Raw genomic sequence first — 20162 nt, 5'->3', positions numbered from 1 at the left:
TGTGTTAAATATGGTGAAATGACATCTAAGCCCTTTAGTGTTACCTGTGGTGTTCCACAGGGTTCAGTACTTGGCCCCCTTCTTTTCGGCATTTACAGGCTTCCATTAGGTGATATTATTCGCAAGTATAATGTCAATTTCCATTGCTACGCAGATGACACTCAACTAGATCTTCCGATGGAGGAATCTGCCACACTAAAATGTGGAAATTTGGAGGCCTGCCTCACTGAAATAAGAGAATAAATGTCACTCAACTTCTTGCGCCTTAACTCTGAAAAGAGCAAAATGCTAGTTATTGGTCCATCTAAATGCCGTGACTTGTTCTCAAAAACGTCTCTGAACATTGACAAATGTAATATCACCCAGAGTGACTCAGTCAAAAATTTAGGTGTCATATTTGACCCTGATCTGTCCTTTCAAACACCCGTAAATAATATCTCTGGAACAGCTTTTTTCCATTTTTGCAATATTGATAAAATTCCCCCTATGCTGTCTCAGTCGGATGCGGAGATTATAATTCATGCGTTTGTTACCTCCCATCTCGATTACTGTAATCCACTACTCTCCGGTCTCCCAAAGTCCAAAATCAAGAGCCTTTAGCCGGTACAAAATGCTGCAGCGAGGCTTTTAACTAAGACAAGAAAGTTTTATCACATTACCCCGATTTTAGCTAACCTGCATTGGCTCCCTGTCAGTTTAAGATGTGATTTTAAGGTTCTGTTGGGAGTATAAAAAAGCATGCATGGACTTGCTCCCTCATATCTTTCAGATTTAATTTCCCCCCTATGTTCCGGTCCGGAGCCTTTGTTCTGAAAACGCTGGTCTACTCGTGATCCCACGAGCCAAGGAGAGACCCGCAGATTCGAGAGCGTTCTCCATTCGGGCCCGGGTGCTGTGGAATGCTCTTCCCCCTGAAATTCGACCTGCAACCTCAGCGGAAATGTTTAAACCTAAGCTTAAAACCCACTTCTATTCTATAGCATATGAATAACCTATATTTTATGTTGATAATATGTGTATTATTTGCCCTCATGTAGGTTTTAGATGAGGGGATGGTGTCATAATAGTCTGTAGTTTGCAATAGTCTTTGATCTGTGCAGCCCTTTGAGACTCTTTGTGATTAAGGGCTATACAAATAAACATGACTTGATCGCGTCTGCGCGTGCGCTAGAGTCTCGCGCATGCGTGGCACTGACAGAGTAGCCGGAAAGGAGTATGCGGACCCGATTTCACCGAATGTTTTTAAATTTGTAGCCACTGCGCTCGATACTCCACGCGAGACGTCAAATGTCATTTTAAGGAGAGGGATATATAAATCGGCGTTGTTTACTTGACGTGCAAGGTCGTCTTAGAACACATTGAACCTTTTCGGCCTAGTATAGCTTAGACTAGCTTAGCTTGCTAGCCGTTGACAAAGAGAAGCAGAACAACACATTCCTCGACAGCGATCGACTTCAAGTGTTGAGGGACGTTCGAAAATGTTTTCTAGAATCGGTGCGGAGGACGAATTTTCTGGAGTAAAAGAGAAGAAAGAGCAACAACATCCGAAAGAGCACAAAGATCAACTATGCCTTCGTCCTCAGAGTGAAGGTTGGCTCACTTTTTGGTCTTAATTTAATCTTTCTGTTGTCCTCATTTTCTGTATACAGTATACCCGTCATGGGTTCAAAATGATCCGTCTTCGCTAATCGCCATCATAAACAGAATAATGTCATTCAAAACATCAAATTTCACATCGCTTGAAGAAACAACTTGTCCTTCACGCCAATTTGTATAATATAATTCTTCCTCTGTTTTTTTAATGTGTAATTCCAATGACTTATTTTTTTCTTTTTTTCCTCCAGGGAGCAATTTAAGACAATCAAGTGTAATACAAAAATGCGAATAACAACAACGCAATTAAACATGCACAGCTTTTACAAAACCATTTCTACTCTTGCTATTATGTGTTTCAAAGTCCTTTTTTAAGGCCATAACTGACATCTCTTACTTGCCCTAGCTGGAAAACTGGGTGTAGCACTTAGATATTCGTGTTTATCAGGAGCGCCTGAAAAGCTTCCACAACTCCTGCTTAGACTTCTGTGTGAGGGACATATTTCCTTAATTCTTTGAGTGAAGAAACAAGTGCCTACACTTGCGGCTCCGGGAACACCCTCCTCCTCTTCTCTTTAAAATCTCCAGGTCAGGTTGATCTCCCTCTCTCCTCCAGATCATAAAGGTATTGTAGGAGGAAACATCAATGATGTTTCAAGAGCCAAGAAGAGATCCGCAGGTTCGTGAGCGTTCTCCATTCGGGCCCGGGCGCTGTGGAATGTTCTTCCCCCTGAGATTCGATCTGTAACCTCAGTGGAAATGTTTAAATCTAAGCTTAAAACACACTTCTATTTCATAGCATATGAATAACCTATATTTTATGTTGACAATATCAGTGGATGGTGTCATAATAGTCTGTAACAATAGTTTGCAATAGTCTTTGATCTGTGCAGCCCTATGTGACTCTTTTTGATTAAGGGCTATACAAATAAACATGAATTGACTTGACATGTTTAACAGTTGTTCTTCTGCACCTGTATGTTTCAATCACCTGTGGTTGTAGATTCACAGTCATCAAATTGTAGCAGTTGTGGTTAGGTACGGAAAAAAGCATTGTGGCTCGGAAAACGGAATTTCCACTCTCTGCATCCCATAGAATAGCTGCAGCCTCACCTTTGGGACCTGTAAACGCCTGCTAAGATTAGTACCCTTGCAGGTCGGTCACATCAATATTTTTGCGGCTGTCTCGGTATTTGCGAAAACCTTCCAGGTTTGTCATCTCCAGGATTATTTTTTTCTATTGCTGGTGCTGTGGAATGCTCTTTCCCCTGAGATTTGATCTACAACTTCAGTGTAAATGTTTAAATTTAAGCTTGAAACACAGTTCTATTCTATAGCATATGAATAACCTAAATTTTATGTTGATAATATGTGTATTATTTGCCCTCATGTAGGTTTTAGATGAGGGGATGGTGTCATAATAGTCTGTAGTTGGCAATAGTCTTTAATCTGTGCAGCCCTTTGAGACTCTTAATGATTAAGGGCTATACAAATAAACATGACTTGACTTGGTGCGATAAGCATATACAATGTCAAGACAATGCCATGGACATGAGAAACAGCATACCTTGTGGGTCCTTGCATCATCTTTATGACGTTTTGTTCTGCATGCTAGCCTTGATGCTTACATGCAGTGGAGGACCATGCTATTTTAGAATTTTTTGATAGGAAAGTCTCTTTCACTTTCAGAATTTTCTTCTTCTGAAGAGGATTCATCTTGCTCTAGGTTATAATCCTCTTCATCTTCTTCTGATGCATCATCCACTTGCTCTTCTGAAAATAGTTGTTTTGATGGACATCTGACAAAATCGGCTCTAGAGCTTCATTATAGTCAAAAGGCACACTTTAGACATCAGCAGAGATAGAATTTGGGGTCATCCGCAGCACTTTAAGTCCAGTGCCAACCACTTGGGGAATTTAGCCACAACGCTACTGGCTGCAGAACGCCAACGGTCTCATGTTATTGAATCAAGTCAAATACCGTTCGATAGCGATTAAAATGATGAGCACATATTTAGTAATGCCCCGTAAGAACAGGCAAATGAGGGCTGTATCGCAAAAAATGTGAGTCCAATATTTGACGGCGCCAAATTGGCCTGTCATCGTTCTTGAAGGATTATATAATATGTCACTGCAGTGTTTTGTATTTACTGCCATTTTTCTCTGTCCCGAGCACAGTTAATGAATTTGGCGACCAGGCACCAAAACTATCTTATATTTGATACTTGATGCCATTGGCGCTGCGCAGTTTTTGTTCCAAAAGCGCCCGCATCAGAAGCAAAATGCCCTTCGCCAGTGCTGTTGCACACTAGTGTGAGGCCAGGTGTGCGTGGGGCTTTAGTAACCGCAAGAAATCCACAAAAAAGGAGCTCTGCTGTCTGCGAAAACACCCCTTTTGTTTTGTTTATGTATATTCCTGCTTGTTCATGTATACTAGCAATTGATCTGTGACTGGTCCAAGGTATAGCAATCAAGACAAGAAGATTATCAATGAGGCAACGAGCCTAGTAAGGGAGGAGGTGTTCTTGTTGTGAGAGATGACCAAGATCTTTACAAAAGAAGAACATCACACAGCTAAAAAGATGGCACATAGATATGATCTGTGGTGCGCGCTGGGAAAACACAAGAGCCGCAAGACCCCAACTGGAAAAAAAGAGCGTAAAGAATTCGTGGCCCATCTCAAACTCCTTTTTTGACGTTGCCCTGAAGGACGTTCACTTGACTCAATTTTTAAGATCGGAATTTCCTCGCTGTGCAGGGCGAGTAGGGCGGCAAGAGTGGGTTACGATGGGCACCGATGACAATTTGGCGTCATGTGAAAAGATTAAGGAAGCGCACCGCCACCCTGGGAAAGGGCATGGTTTAATTGGCGAGAACTGTTTAACTGGTACGCATGGGTGAACTGGAGAGTTCAAGTAATGCCACAGAAACAGCTACTTAAGTTGATGACAAGAATGGCTCTATTTTGCTCTCTCTCCTCCAAAAGTGCAGCAGAACTCGAGCCATGCAGATTGCAGCTGTGCTTGATCAAAAAACAAACGTGACAGGTTAAAAAAATTATAACTTTTAAAATGACATGCTTATACAATTTTGTATATATAGTAAGCTTTAGTCAATTTTGTATTTCTAGGAGTTAGTCCGTGTCAGTATATACCTGTTGGTCACTATTTTCAAGTACATCACAAAGTTTATCCATCAAGTCACTATGGTAACGTGGAAGCCGATGGCGTATTTTTTCCAAATCAAATCAAGTCATGTTTATTTGTATAGCCCTTAATAACAAGGAGTTTTAAAGGGCTGCACAGACCACAGATTATTAGCACTAAATATTACACACTGTCCTTTTAAGAGTACGTATTAGGTAATCCCCACAAAACCTTTTAAAAATCCTCTCCAACCAGAAAGCTTGTTATAGGTCCATGAACACAACTTCAAGAAAATAAATCATGTTTTTGTCTTATTGTGTTTTCCAGACGATACTGGAACTGTTAGTTCTGAGGAAGAGAAGCCAGAGTGCTGTCATATTAAAGATGAAGAGGAAGATCAAGAGATCACCTACGTCAAAGAGGAGGCGGAGCAGGATTCCTCTGACACGAACAGAGAAGAGGAGCTAGATAATCCTTGTATGAAAGAGGAGAGCGAAGAGCCTCCTTTTATCAAAGAGGAGTATTTCTGCAAGTTGCCATTGACCTTTGCCATTTCGAAGGATAAAGATCAAAGTGGGATGAGCAGGGGGGTTGAGCTTCAGAGCAGCAACAATTGTCATCTCTTAACAAAAGGTGGAGACGACTGCAGAAAATCACAAGGAGCCATTCTCTCAACTTCACCATTAGATCATTACAACATGTTCCCATACACGCCTCACAATGATGAAAATTGTGAGGAGTCTGTGGGTGATGGGACATTTGTCATTAACCACAATGGCTGGAAATGTTCTCAAAGTGGAAATAGGTTTGCTGGTCAGCAGAATGTAAAAAAACTTATGAAAAAACAGTCTGGTGAGAAACGGTTTTCTTGCTCATACTGTAGCAAAAGATATGCTAGAATGAGTGATTTGAAAACGCACACAAGAATCCACACTGATGAGAGACCCTTTACCTGCTCAGTGTGTGGCCAAAGATTCTCTAGAAAGGGAGAATTGAATATCCACACAAGAATCCACACCGGTGAGAGACCTTTTTCCTGCTCTGTTTGTTCCAAAACATTTTCTCAGATGGGACACTTGGACACACACACAAGAATCCACACTGGTGAAAATCCCTATTCTTGCTCCATTTGTTCCAAAACATTTTCTCAGAAGGGACACTTGGACACACACACAAGAATCCACACTGGTGAGAAACCCTTTCCCTGCTCAATTTGTGGCCAAAGATTCTCTCAGAAAGGAGACTTGAAAACACATACAAGAAGACACACTGGTGAGAAACCATTTTCCTGCTCAATTTGTGGCTACAGATTCTCTGGGAAGAGTAACCTAAAAAGACACATACAAACCCACATGGGTGAGAAACCCTTCTCCTGCTCAGTTTGTGGTCAGCGATTCTCTCAAAAAGGAGATGTGGTAACGCACACGAGAATCCATATCGGTGAGGAACCCTTCTTATGCACAGTTGTGGTAAAAGATTCTCTTAAAAGGGTGATTTAAAATGGCACTTACAAACCTGCTCTTAGATTAGGCCTCTCAGTTTTTAGATAGAAGACTTGAGCTGAACTGCTAGACTGCTTTGTCTTTGTCATTCGCGCGTTCTTATCTATAAGCACTCCAGCACACATTAACCAGCTTGAACTAGTTAAAACTATTTGTTCTCACCTTAATTTAAATATATAAACACAGTGATCTATGGAACTAGTTAAAACCATTTGTTCTCACCTTAATTTAAATATATAAACACAGTGATCTATGATGTTTTAAATAAAAGTTTATGGAATTTACAAAAGAGTACAATAATTTTTAAACAAAAGTAGACAGGTGCATGTTTGGGTACCCCAGCAGGAAAATTGCATTGATATTTAGTCGATCCTCCTTTTGTAAAAGACTTCCAATGAGAGTCTGGATTCTGGACAAAGTTTTTTTTGACCACTGTTTACAAAACAGCTCCAGTTCAGTCAGTTTTAATGGTAAATGAGCATGGACAGTCTGCTTTAAAACAGACCACAGATTTTCAAAAACTTTTCCAGTCTGGGAACTGAGATGGTCTTCCCAGAGCATTCACTTGTTTCTCTGCATAAATGCTTTGGTGGGAGTTGAGCAGTGTTTGGGTCGTTTTTTGTTGAAGTATCCAGCCCCAGCGCAACTTCAACATTGTAAGTAGATAACTTTTGATATTGAATGGAAACCATGGAACCTTAAACTTTAATAAGTTTTCCAGTACCTGCAATGGCCACACAGCCTCTGCTAGTTTGATATTTTTACTGGCCTGACACTCCAGGCCTTATTTAGAACTGTGCTTGCGGACTTCCATTTTCTCACTTTTTCAAAGCGCTAAGTGACAAGTGAAATCTCTGAGCTAGTATTTAGCATTCTTCCTCCTAATCAAAGATGTAGAACTGTCGTCGTTTTCAGGTTATTTGACGGTTGTTTTGAGGCTCCCATGTTGCCACTCTTCCGAGAAGAAGAAAAGAGCAGTTTGGAATGGCCACCTTTAATACCATTTGATATGATTGGCTTCACCTCGGACCATACGAAACGACAACTCTGCCCAAAGCATCGCCTTCAGCCTGAAGGACAAAGTCTTCAAGGGTTGATGGGTTTACAAAACCAATTTTGTGTTCCAATAATTAGCGCAGTGTAATCAGCTCAATCAAAGAACAAGAGTGGCCTAGTTCATCCACCTGTCTACTTTTGTTTAAGTGGTTTTTAAAATCTAGAAGAATCAAGGGATATTAAAAAAAAATAGAATTCTAAAAATGTCAAGCTTTTAGACATTGTAATATTTTAAGCTTTAGTCTAGTGTGAGTCGAGATGATTTAGTGCAATATCAGCATAGTAAGTGTTAAGCTTTGTCATTTCCAATGTTTACTTTTTCTTTCAAAGAAGGTTCTACACATTCAAACTGACTCAATCTACTCTAAGACAGGAAACTCCGACTAGTTGATATTTCAAGTCATCAAGGAACCTGAGAGCTTCATTTTATTATTATTCTTAGCCAGGAAGCTTCACAGATACCCGAGCCATGACATCAAGAAAATTAATAACTGTTATTTTGTGTTTTGCTGTAATACTGAAGCTGTCCTGAGAAGGAGAAGCTTGGGCACCCTTACGTTAAAGTTTTTATATTCAAAACGTAGAACTTCTAAAGTGTGAAGCTTAAAGTAAATTGTAATATTTTAAGCTTTAGTAAAGTTTGTTTACGTGATTTAGTGCAATATAAGCAGACTACGTTTTAGGCTTCAGGGTGTCGTTTTTTTAATTTCCAAGCAGGTTCAACAAATTTAGTCGGACACCAACTACTCTTCTATACAAAACTCTGAATTGTTGATCCATCAAGTCATGGCAATGAGAAAGCCAAGGCTGTCATTAAAAAAAATCCTTTTGTAAAGCTTGTTCAGGTACCTGAACACGGCATCAAGAAAATGAATAACTGTTTTTGTTTTTTGTGTTTTTCGGACAATTCTGAAGCTGTTTTTCCAGAGGAAGAGAACCTGGAGGGCCCTGACATTAAAGACGAAGATGAAGAAGAAGAGATCACCCGTGTTAAAGTGGGTGCAGAGCAGGAGTCTTCTCACATTAAAAAAGAGGAGGAGCTAGATTATCCTTGCTCAAAAGAGGAGAAAGGAGAACTTCCCTTCATGAAAACAGAGGAGTATGTCTGCAGGTTACCAACGATGTTAATGCGTGAAATTAAACGTGAGTTGAGCAGAGGGGCGGAGCTTCCCAGCAACAATGGGTGCGAACTATTAACAGAAGGTATTGGATACCACTGCCGGGGATCACAAGTCCAGGGTCTCTTAGCTCCAGAATTAAATCTGGACAACAGGTCACCATGCACGCCCTACAATGATGGCGACGATAATGAGTCGGTCGATGATGAGACATCTTACAATGACAAGAAAGGCTGGGAATGTTCTCACTGTGGGAAAACATTAACGAGTAAAAGAAATTTAAAAACACACACAAGAATCCACACCGGTGAAAAACCCTTTTCCTGCTCATTTTGCGGTAAGAAATTCTATCAAAACAAAGACTTGAAAACACACACAAGAATCCACACTGGTGAGAAACCCTTTTCCTGCTCATTTTGTGGACAAAGTTTCTCACAGAAGGGAGACTTGAAAATTCACACAAGAATCCACACTGGTGAGAAACCCTTTTCATGCTCAGTTTGTTTCAAAACGTTCTCTCGGAAGGGAGACTTGAAAAAGCACACACGAATGCACACTGGTGAGAAACCTTTTTCCTGTCCAGTTTGTAGTCAAAGATTTTTTTTGAAAGGACACTTAAAAAATCATATACTGACCCACACTGGCGAAAAACCCTTTTGCTGCTTAGTTTGTGGCCAAAGATTCTCCCAGAAAGGACACTTGAAAACACACATGGGAATCCACACTGGTGATAGACCGTTTTCTTGCTCAGTTTGCAGTCAAAGATTCTCTCGCAAGGGAGACCTAAAAACACATACAAGGGTCCACACTGGTGAAAAACCCTTTTCCTGCTCTGTTTGTGGCCAAAGATTCTCTCATAAAGGAGACTTGAAAACACACACAAGAATCCACACTGGTGAGAAACCCTATTCCTGCTCAGTTTGTGGCTATAAATTCTCTCGGAAGGGAAATCTAAAAAGACACACACGAACCCATGCTGGCCTTTTGGCTCCTATATCAGATGATGACAGCATGGCACCATGCACGCCTCACAATAGTGGTGAAAATGAGACTGTAGATGATGGGCATTCTCATATTGAGAAGAAAAGCTGAAAATGTGTTATTGTGGGAAAAGCTTTGCAAGTGAGATATGTTTAAAAAGAAAACACAATATTCCACACTGATGAAAACCCCTTTTCATAACCATTTTGTGGCTATAGATTCTATTAGCAAGGACTCTTAAATACTTAGCACACAAACCCAGGGTTAGATTAGGCCTCCCAGTTTTAAATAGGAGACTTGTGCTGACCTCATGGATAACTCTTGACTTGTCCTGTTTTGGCGCTTTCCTGATTAATTCACAGATTTGATCAAATTATCATTCGCAACGATGCATTCGCTGTGAAGCTAGGACCTTAACTTTGCCTTTGTGGTTCTAGTATTGTGTACTATCTATTTAGTTACACCATCTTTGATTTTTGCATTTCGGAGATGGAATATGAGCTTGCTCTGTCCACTCCACGCATCGGCCCGGTATTGCAGTACCTCCGGGAACGGTGCATTCGCAATGATCGCAGCATGGCTTTAGGACTAGGACCTTAGCTTGGCCTTTTGGCTGAGAGTAAGTGTCCCGGCTCCTAGGCTTTGTAGCGTATTATGAACTGACCGATAACGGATAATGGATAATGAATAACGAAGATAGATCAATAACCCTTAAAAACCCCAAAACCCCATCTATAAGCACTTGTGTACAACCTTCTCAAGTACAATACATGCAGTTCTACTTCAAAAGTGTCACTGCATCACTGATTTGCATCATGAATTGTGTTCAGCATTTGCATTGGCTCAACAATTTCCTCATTTCATTTAATCAAATGTTCATTTTGTAAAGTCTCAAACGAGTGATACTTGTATTCCAAAAAAGATATCACAGTATATGGCATCATTCTTTTATTATTGTAAAGAAATGTGTTTTAAACTAAATTCCTTGTTTTTTCACAGGAGAATTAAAAAGAAATCCATACCCTTTGTCGTTGAAGTTGCTTTCACTCATGCTCGAATTCTTTATCAATTTTTTACTTGCTTCAATTCAATCTTTGTATCTTTGTTTTTTTCCCTCCCTTGGACTACCATGACAGTATTCGGATTGAATTTTTTAAATTTGTTTTAATTATTTCTTAGTCTCAAAAAAGGAATAGATCCTGGCATATGATAATAATTTTTAAGTGAATGTTGCAATATCTTTTTTCTCGGTATGTTTGAAATGCATTAGGGTTATAAGGTACCAAAGCCTGGCACTGTTTACCCACTGAACTAAAGGAGTAGTCAAACTGCTTTTTAAAAAAAAACGTAAACTTTGACTTTTTAATCAAAGGTCCAATATGTGACCACCTGAAGCCTCTGCAATTGTGATGTTTTAAAATATTTTTTATTTTAATGTATGTTTGTTTCTGTAAAAGCCCTTCTGGGGACAGACATTGAGAATTAGCCTTGGCTGAAATGTTATAGTATGTGACATGAGTTTGTGGACCATACTTGTCTCTTTTCAAATAAACGAACTTGAAAAAAATCCTCTCGAAATGACGCTGATTACATAACTCACTGATAAGTAGACTTGTGTTGGAATTTGATAAATTCTGCGCATGCGCCTAGTGGTTCTCCTTCGCAGGCTCTCCTTGTAATTGAGTTGTAGCGTATTTTAAAGATATTGAAAATATGTAATAAAAACACGATAAATGATTAATTCGACCTTCAAACATTTTCTAAAAGTTCAAACTTGGACACTTGTCGGAAATTTCTGTTCAACTTGATCCGCCAATCATTGTCACGCGCATGCGTACCACAACGACAGCGTTGCTGGAACGGTGTTCTCATCTACCAATTGTTTTGAATTTCTAGTCACTAAGCTGTAACACAACGCCAGACGTCAATAGTATCTTTTAGGTAGTAAAATAGTATGTGTTATTATATGCTTTCTGCGCTAAGTCGTCCTAGTACACTAAGAAACCTCTCGGCCTAGTGTAGCTTAGCGTAGCTTGATAGCTTCAAACAAAGTGACACATACTGACATATTCCTCAACAGAGATCAGGTCAAAGTGTTGAGTGAATTGGAAAAATGTCTTCAAGAATCAGCGTGGACTTCGAGGACGAACTTTGCGGAACGACAAACGACGACGAGCAACTATGTCGACGGGCCGCCATTTGCAGGACAAGTTTTCGTCTTTGCAGAGAAGGTTGGCTCGCATTTTGGGTTCATGCAAACAAGAGGTGGGCCCTCCGGTCTTCGAAGAAAGGGTGTACTGTACTGCATGATTGTGTTTGGTTTCCTTCAACTCGGGTTATGCAAATGATCAGCTCGTAACCAAGTCTACGATGGCTTGTTTACAATCGTGGCTGACCTTTATTGCAGCAGAGAAACCTCCAAAATCATGCAGAACATGCGGTCTACGAGGAACCGAGTGCCCACCTTTGATGTAAACATAAATGCTCCTCTGATGAAAAAAATCCTTCCTGCATATCAGCCCTTTGTCCATTGTGTGTATGACAGGTGGTGATTAAAGCAAAGGCCTTCTCCTAACTGTAAACTAAAAACACCACTTGTCAAGATTGAATAAAAACTGAATTAATGTATATACCATACCCCGAGACCCCATTGAGGATAAGCAGTGCAGAAAATTGATGGATGAATAAATGGATATATCAAGAAGACAAGATAACATCTCAAGACGTCAATAATAACAAATACACGAATGATCATAAAGTCATCTTTATTTGTATAGCCCTTTCTCACAGGGAATCTCAAAAGGCTGCACAGAACACAGATTATTGAAAACTACAGACTATTATGACACCATCCCCTGATCTAAAACCTACATGTGGGCAAGGAAAAACTCAAAACCTCAACATGAGGTAAATGAAGAAACCTTGACAAGTGACTGCATATGAGGCAATGCCTCTTCCAGGATGACCAGGCTGCAACGGATGTTGCAATAACAAATAATACACATATTATCAACATAAAATATAGGTTATTCATAAGCTATAGAATGGAACTGTGTTTTAAGCATGGATTTAAACAGTTCCACTGAGGTTGCGAATCGAATATCAGTGGGCAGAGCATTCCACAGCACCGGGGCCAGAATGGAGAACCAGCATTTTCATAGCGAAGGCTCCGGACCGTAACATAGGGGGTGATTAAATCTGAAAGATATGAGAGAGCAAGTCTATGCATGATTTTGTATACTACCAACAGAACCTTAAAATCACATCTTAAGCTAACAGAGAGCCAAGTGTAGTAGTATTTACAACTTAGTAAGTGCAGAAGTTATAAATAGTGTTGGGAACAACACTGTTATGAATAACAGTTATGTAAAAACATTATTTTTCAGTAACAGCGTTACTGTGCAGTTACAGTTACTGGCAGTCAAAAGCGATGCATTACTTTGTATCTTCTTGTGCCTAAGGAAGATAAGTAGGACATCCGTCCTACCTTAATAGCACAATTAAGAGCGCTATTAAATTTACCACACTTAAAATATCATTAAGAAAGTACTCGGTTGGTTTGGACACATGGAGAGGATGGATGAGAAGCGAGTGTTGAAGAGGATCTACAGAGCAGAAGTCAATGGAAGGAGACCAAGAGGAAGGCCGCGATTGACGTGGATGGATGGTGTTATGAGTGTACTGCAGGAAAGAGGTCTAAATATAGTGGAAGCTGGAGCTCTTGTTGGTAATAGGAATGAGTGGAGAGGTGTTGTAAAAGGATAGCGGGATGTTTGGGCGCGTTCTAAGGGATGGGCAGGGTACCTGTATGATGCGGCAGGGGTAAACCAGTTAGAGCTGTCGGGCCCTGCTGTTGAAAAAAGAGTGTGTTGTGTCACCCTGACCCGAGTGACATGGCCGCTTTCTTGTGTCCCGTTTCATCTGGAGGGACGAAAGCATGACCAACTTAGGTGCCGAGGTGCCTAACCTTTTTTGGGTGTTTGGGCATTTGGGTTGGCCATGGTCCAAAAAATGTTGTGTGTGTTTTTTGCAATTTTTCCCTTTTATTTTCTTTGTTATTGTTAAGTGTTTGTCTTGCTGTTGGTCACCCCTCTTGAGGGATATGACCAAGGAAGGTAGATAGATAGAAAATATCATTTGGTGAAACAAGTGTAGGACTCTATCAATGGTTCCTGTGTCTTTAACAACTTGTTCCAAAACTGCTCTTCTCTCCTCACTGAGATAAGTTTTGTCAACTCTCTAAGATAGAGAGATGGGGAGGATACAGACAGAGGGAGAGAAGGGGAGGATTTGAGAGACGTGGGGAGAGGGATTGGATAATCACTTTATATTGTTTTACTGTTGACTTTTGTTGTGCAGTTGCCTATTTCTACTTCATCAGTTGTCTCAAGTTGTAGGAGTTTGATTAATTTATTTTACAATGCAGTGTTAAATGCACTTGATATTGTCGAACTGTTTACTTTTGTTTTGTAAAAATACTTGAAGTGCAGTAGCATATGTCTCTTGAGCAGTCTTCTGACGAGAGATTGTGATTTATTCTATAGAGGGGAAACTCACTTTATATTGTTTTACAATTATACTTTGTTGTGAACAAAACTCGAAGTACAGTAGGCTGTGTCTACTTGACTAGTGGTCTCAGGTTGTGAGAGTTAGATTTAATTTGTTAATCTCTCTTCATATTGTTTATTACTGATTGTTATTTTACTGTATGGTTTACTGTTTATTTTTATTGCACTTCAAGTGTAGGATAAATCTGTTGTTGTCGAGGTGTAATAGATATTTCAAGGTTTTATAACACCTGTCTGTTCTTCTCTATTCAACTGAATCAAATACTGCTCGGAAAATTTAAAAAATTTTGACGTACAAAAACTTATTTTCTTAAGTAACAGGAATAATTTATTTCCCTGGTAAGTAGTTACTTGAACTATAGAGTAATTCAGGTACTAACTTGGCTACTCTTTGGAAGAAGTAGTGAGTAACAATAACTAATTACTTTTTAAAGTAACGTGCCCAACACTGGTTCCAAATGACTGAAACAATAAAAATGCTATAAATGAATAACTTATACAACCATGACTATATAGGCAGTGACACATTTGAATACTTAATGGGAAAAGCTTCTCATACAGCTCGTTTATATGTGTCAGTACATCCACAGTAAAAACTAAATCAAAGAGACAATTTTGTGTCTTTCTGCTCAGGGAATTTGTCAGGATTATCAAGTTCCTACAAAAATTAACAATCTCCTGTCTGAGCTCCCACAGATATTGACATGCTTTCCCCAAACATGACCAGCAGACACTAGAATGCTAAAGTCTTGTGTGATTAGTGTAAGATTTTTAAAGACAATTTAAAAAGCGATTACTGGAAATGGCGCCACAAAATCAAGACACTGTCTAGTCAAGTCAAGTCATTTTTACTTGTATAGCCCTAAATCACGAAGAGTCTCAAAGGGCTTCACAGATTATTACACTATATTACACAGACTATTTTTCAGCCGACGAAAGGAGTGGGTTATTCATATGCTATGGTGTAGAAGTGAGTTTTAAGCTTAGATTTAAACATTTCCACTGAGGTTGCAGATCGGATCTCAGGGGGAAGAGCATTCCACAGCACCGGTGCCCGGATGGAGAACGCTCTCGAACCAGCAGAACACTTTGCTCTTGGGATCATCAGAAGACCGGCAGTCTCAGATCGTAGGCTTCGGACCGGAACATAGGGGCAAATCAGATCTGAAAGATAAGAGGGAGCAAGTCCATGTATGATTTTGTATAATACTAAGAGAACCTTGAAATCACATCTAAGGCTAACTGGGAGCCAATGCAGGTTAGCCAAAATCGGACACTGCATATGCTGTGCTGCCTGTTGTCAAAATGCCTTTTTGTTACAAGTCGTGATGAAACAAATGCAAACCGTAATCCTGCATCAATCTTCAGCGGGCATGATGAGATCAGCGGTCTGTAGTTTGCCTAGCGCTGCTATCGGATGTCTCACATTTTTTAAGGCAAGGCAAGTCAAGTCATGTTTATTTGCACAGCCCTTTATGACAAGGAGTCTCAAATGGCTGCACGGACCATAGATAATTGCAAACTGCAGACAAAACCATCTCTTGATCTAAAACCTACATGAGGGCAAGGAAAAATTTAAAACCTCAACAAGAGGTAAATGTAGAAATCTTGAAAAGTGACGGCATGTGGGTAATCCCCTTCCAGGATGACTAGACTGAAACAGATTTTGCAATAAAAAATAATAAACAGATATTGTCAACGTGAAATATAGGTAATTCATAAGCTATAGAATAGAAGAGTCTTTTAAGCCCACATTTAAACTGTTACCCTAGGTTTGCAGATTAAATCACATAGGGCAACGAGGCCCGACTGCAGAACGCTCTTGAACCTGCCGATCTCTTCTTTGCTCTTCTTTTCAAAGTAGGCCTCGGCGACAAAACGAAAACGCTACTTATTGTGATGTAATTTTTGCCACAGTAAATACAAACTTTCAATAAAAGTCAATATATTTGAACTGTAATTACACTACTCGAACGCCAAGGAGAAAATGGGGGCGCTAATGTAATGAATGCAATGAAAATGCAAGAGCCACACCATATATTTTAAGATAAAATATAATGCCAAACCCACTCTCTTAACAAAAGCTAATTCTTCAGAACATTTTATTTCACTGTTTGATGTTTGATTATTTGATATAACATATGAAATAATAATAATACCAGAACTTGCGTCCAACATCAATCTAAATGTACCACTTCAAATTTGCCTCTCTCCTGCAGTTACTTAAGGGTGTTGAGCCTCATTTTGACTTCCATTCAAATAATGGTTTCAAAACAAGTCGCGAGCAAAGTTCTATTGTAAAAATGTCACAAAATTCTCCAAAAGAGGATACCAACGAATGTACCTACAGTGCAGATGACGTTGGTCAGGGAGAAGGAGCGCCCTGTGTATAGCTCCGCCCATTCCTACCACTCACCCAAACGAATTGCTTTGGGTGCTTTGCTAAAGTTTTTTGCTAATTAAAGTCTGTTGTGTGACTTTTCATCCTAAAGCGTCTCAACAATTAACATATATTGTTTAATGAGCTTCCATATAAAGAATTATTTAGAGAATTACAGCCAAAATAAGGTCTGTGGGTGTGACACCTTGACTGTACACTGCAGTTGACACTGTATACTATATATACTGGACCGAACCCTTCGAAGGACAGCATTCTGTCTGCTTTGCATGTGTGTTAATCCTCTCTGCATTAAACAATACATTAAATAATTGCAAAACTGCAATACTATTTTGGAGCCATATGTACTCATGAAAAGAGCCTTAGGTCCCCAACCCCTGTTCTAGACCAACATCCAGGAGACAAAGAAGGTGACTGGGACTAGCCCATCATTTTGCAGAAATGGCTACAGCGCGCCTCACACAGAGTGAAAAAGAAATGGCAACAACACGGTCAAAATGAGCAAAAAGGGCACAAAGGATGACACTAGCATGAGCACTTAAGAGTCAAAGACAGGAGAGGCCCTTCTTCAGTTGTTTGGAGGTATTTTGTAAACATAGATTTCAATGAAAACAAAAAACAGAGCAGCAGCGTCTATTGCAAACTTTTCCGACAGTGTTCGGCCACCAAGATGATATGATAAGTGTAATCTAACATTTAAAACAATATCACTCACTAAAATATACAGAATTAAAAATAATTCAATCCCAAACGAGTGCTACAGGGCCAAGCACTGGGCCATCGCGTGTCGAGCCCAAAGAGCAACAAACGCTCATTACAATGTTTTCTGGCATCGTCTTATTTCCTTTTGTCTATTTATTTTGTTAACATTGTAAGACACTTTAATACTTATTGCACATAAAAGCTTTAAACTGTTCGATGCTGAGTCCTAATATAAATTTGTGTATTTATGGTTATTTAATTTCAGGGGATTGCAGGTCAGCATCAGGTTATATGCAATGTTCTGTGTTTCGATTACTTTGATGTGTTAACTTTCAATTTAGTTTAACGTTCCTCGTATTTGTGAAATGCTCTGTAGGAGTTTGTCTCCATGCGCCTTTGTTCTGACATTATGGATTGGTTAAAGCAGCATCTGACTTTGTCAACTTAAACTCAGGGGCAAAAATTAGACTTATCCATCCATTATCTGCACTCTTTATCCTCAATAGGGTTGCGGGGGTGCCGAAGCTCATCCCAGATGTCTTCGGGCAGTGGGCAGGGGACACCCTGAACTGGTTGCCAGCCAATCGCAGGGCACACAGAGACAGAAAACTCAGACAATTCACTCGCTCATTCACACCTAGGGACAATGTGGACTGCCCAATTAACCTGACATGCATGTTTTTGGAATGCGGGAGGAAACCAGAGTGCCCGGAGGAAACCCACGCAAGCACAGGGAGAACATGCAAACTCCACACAGGAATGTTCGATCTCATGAGCTCAGAACTGTGCAGCACACATGCTAACCACTGCGTCGCCGTGCTGCCCAGACTTAAAATTTGAAAGAAAACAATATTTGACGATTATCGTGATAATTATCAATATTGACTGAATAGAGTTTTTATATTGTTATAACAATTTTTGTCATTTCGCCCAGGCCTATTTCAAAGCAGGTTCAACAATTTCAAACTCCAAAGTACGAACTCCGAAGTACTCCAAGATAGGAAACTGAATTCTTAACCCATTAAGTCACCATAGAAACGAGGAAGCTGAGGGTGTCAATCAATTTTTAGTCTTCTTTATCCAGAAAGATTGTATGAATCATTGAGAAGGGCATCAGGAAATAAATGTATATGTTTGCTGTGTTTTGCAGACAACACTGAAGCTGTTTGTCTTGAGGAAGAGACCGAGCACCCTCTTGTTAAAGATGAAGAAGAGGATGAAGAGATCACCCATGTTAAAGAGGAAGCAGAACAGGAGTTTCCTCACATAAACAAAGGGGAGGAGCTTGATCATATTTGTATAAAACAGAAGATAGAAGAGCCTCATTTCAATAAAGAGGAGATCTTTGAGTTGCCATTCAATGTTGTCCTTTTCACGGATGAAGATCAAAGTAAAACGAGCTTGAAGGCGGATCTTCCCAGCAGCAACAATTGTCATCGCTTAACAGAAAGTGATGGTGACCACTGTAAAGGATCACAAGTCGACTGTGTCTTAGCTCCATTATCAGATAATGACAGTAGGTCACCAAGCTCACCTCACAATGAAGGCAACGATGATGAGTCTGTCGATCATAGGACATCTCACATCGACAACAAAAACTGGAAATGTTCTCATTGTGGGAAAACTTTGGCAAGTGAGAGAAATTTAAAAGCGCACACAAGAATCCACACTGGTGATAAACCTTATTCCTGCTTAGTTTGTTGCAAATCATTCTCTAGGAAAGTCCACTTAAACACACACACACTAATCCACACAGGTGAAAAACCCTTTTCCTGCTCAGTTTGTTGCAAATCATTCTCTAGGAAGGTACACTTAAACGCGCACACACTCATCCACACTGGTGAGAAACCTTTTTCATGCTCTGTCTGTGGCCATAGATTCTCTCTGAAGGGTGACTTGAAAACACACACAAGAATCCACACCGGCGAGAAACCCTTTTCATGCTTGGTTTGTAGCAAAAGGTTTTCAACCAATGGTAACCTAAAATCACACGCAAGAATCCACACTGGTGAGAAACCCTTTTTGTGCTCAGTGTGTGGTCAACGATTTTCTCATAAGGGTAGCTTGAAAATACACACACAAATTCATGCTGCTGAGAAACCCTTTTCCTGCTCAGTTTGTGGCCAAAAATTCTCCCAGAAGGGAGACATAAAAACACACACAAGAATCCACACTGGTGAGAAACCATTTTCTTGTAAATTTTGTAGCAAAAGGTTCTCAACCAACAGAAGCCTTGAATCACATTCAAGAATCCACACTGGTGAAAAACCATTTTCCTGCTCAGTTTGTTGTCAAAGATTCGCTCTTAAATCAGTTTTGATAACACACAGCAGAATCCACACTGGTGAGAAACCCTTTCCTTGCTCACTTTGTGGCAAAAGATTCTCTCGGAAGGCACTCTTAAAAACACACACACAAACCCACACTGGTGAGAAACCGTTTTCCTGCTCCGTTTGCGGCAAAATGTTCTCTCAGGCTCGTCGTGCCAAAACACACAAATGTGCTGGTGAAAAACACAATCAATCTCACAGTGATTTTGTGCAGCTCTCGTGAGTTATGCACATGAATGAATAAACTTCAGTTTGGCTTGTAAGTTTGATATTCAGAATAGAATACAGTATTCTGTTTCAAGAGGAAGTACTGTTCATTGATTTGTTTGGTCGAATTTTTAGTTGTATGACTGCATTTACAGAGTATTTGTCATTAAATTGCAATTGACCAGCTGTATAAATCTCAATATAAGAAGCACTTTTTTTAATCAGTGTATAATTATTTGCACTGTCTTGATTGAGTTGTTATATATATTGAAATGTTTGGTTTTGTCTTCAATTGTATTGCTTGTTCGTGTCACAATTTACATTCGCTTGTCTAATGGTATTTCTAATTTTGCACATTTAATTGAAAAACATTGCTTTTGCAACAAAGGCAATTCTTGTTGGGTTGAAGACCTGCAAATATATTGAAAAACAATGGCGATTATGTATGAAATACTCCAATTTTTCACATTATTGAAATAGTTTGTAAAACTAATAATTGTGCAACATTGCAAAGCACTATTTTTTTAGAAGAAACAAGCTTGGTGTCTTTGTAATATGTTA

General features: G+C 39.7%; 2 protein-coding genes and 2 pseudogenes across 3 annotated transcripts; all 4 read left to right on the top strand.

The window, feature by feature from the left end:
* The first annotated feature begins 1178 nt into the window (after window positions 1-1178).
* On the top strand, window positions 1179-6578 carry LOC148347300 (uncharacterized). Its single transcript, XM_088323346.1, has 2 exons — window positions 1179-1590; window positions 5067-6578. The coding sequence occupies exons 1-2, from the start codon at window positions 1479-1481 to the stop codon at window positions 6236-6238; spliced, it is 1284 nt and encodes a 427-aa protein (XP_088179472.1). The 5' UTR covers window positions 1179-1478; the 3' UTR covers window positions 6239-6578.
* A 1437-nt stretch (window positions 6579-8015) lies between these two features.
* On the top strand, window positions 8016-9739 carry LOC148347299 (uncharacterized). The gene has a single exon (XM_088323344.1). It carries the CDS (start codon window positions 8167-8169, stop codon window positions 9505-9507), a length of 1341 nt encoding a protein of 446 aa, XP_088179470.1. The 5' UTR covers window positions 8016-8166; the 3' UTR covers window positions 9508-9739.
* Window positions 9740-9809: 70 nt separating this feature from the next.
* Window positions 9810-9961, top strand: LOC148347298 (U2 spliceosomal RNA; annotated as a pseudogene).
* Window positions 9962-11228: 1267 nt separating this feature from the next.
* Window positions 11229-19244, top strand: LOC148347297 (uncharacterized; annotated as a pseudogene). The gene is made up of 2 exons (XR_015848162.1): window positions 11229-11627; window positions 18215-19244. The product of XR_015848162.1 is annotated as an uncharacterized LOC148347297 (transcript).
* The last annotated feature ends 918 nt before the right edge of the window (window positions 19245-20162 follow it).

The sequence above is a fragment of the Urocampus carinirostris genome, chromosome 19, assembly GCF_059441175.1.
Source record: "Urocampus carinirostris isolate Australia breed hairy pipefish chromosome 19, RoL_Ucar_1.0, whole genome shotgun sequence".
NCBI classification, from domain to species: Eukaryota; Metazoa; Chordata; class Actinopteri; order Syngnathiformes; family Syngnathidae; genus Urocampus; species Urocampus carinirostris.
Note: the sequence above shows the minus strand (reverse complement) of the source record. Positions and strands in the feature narration are given on the sequence as shown.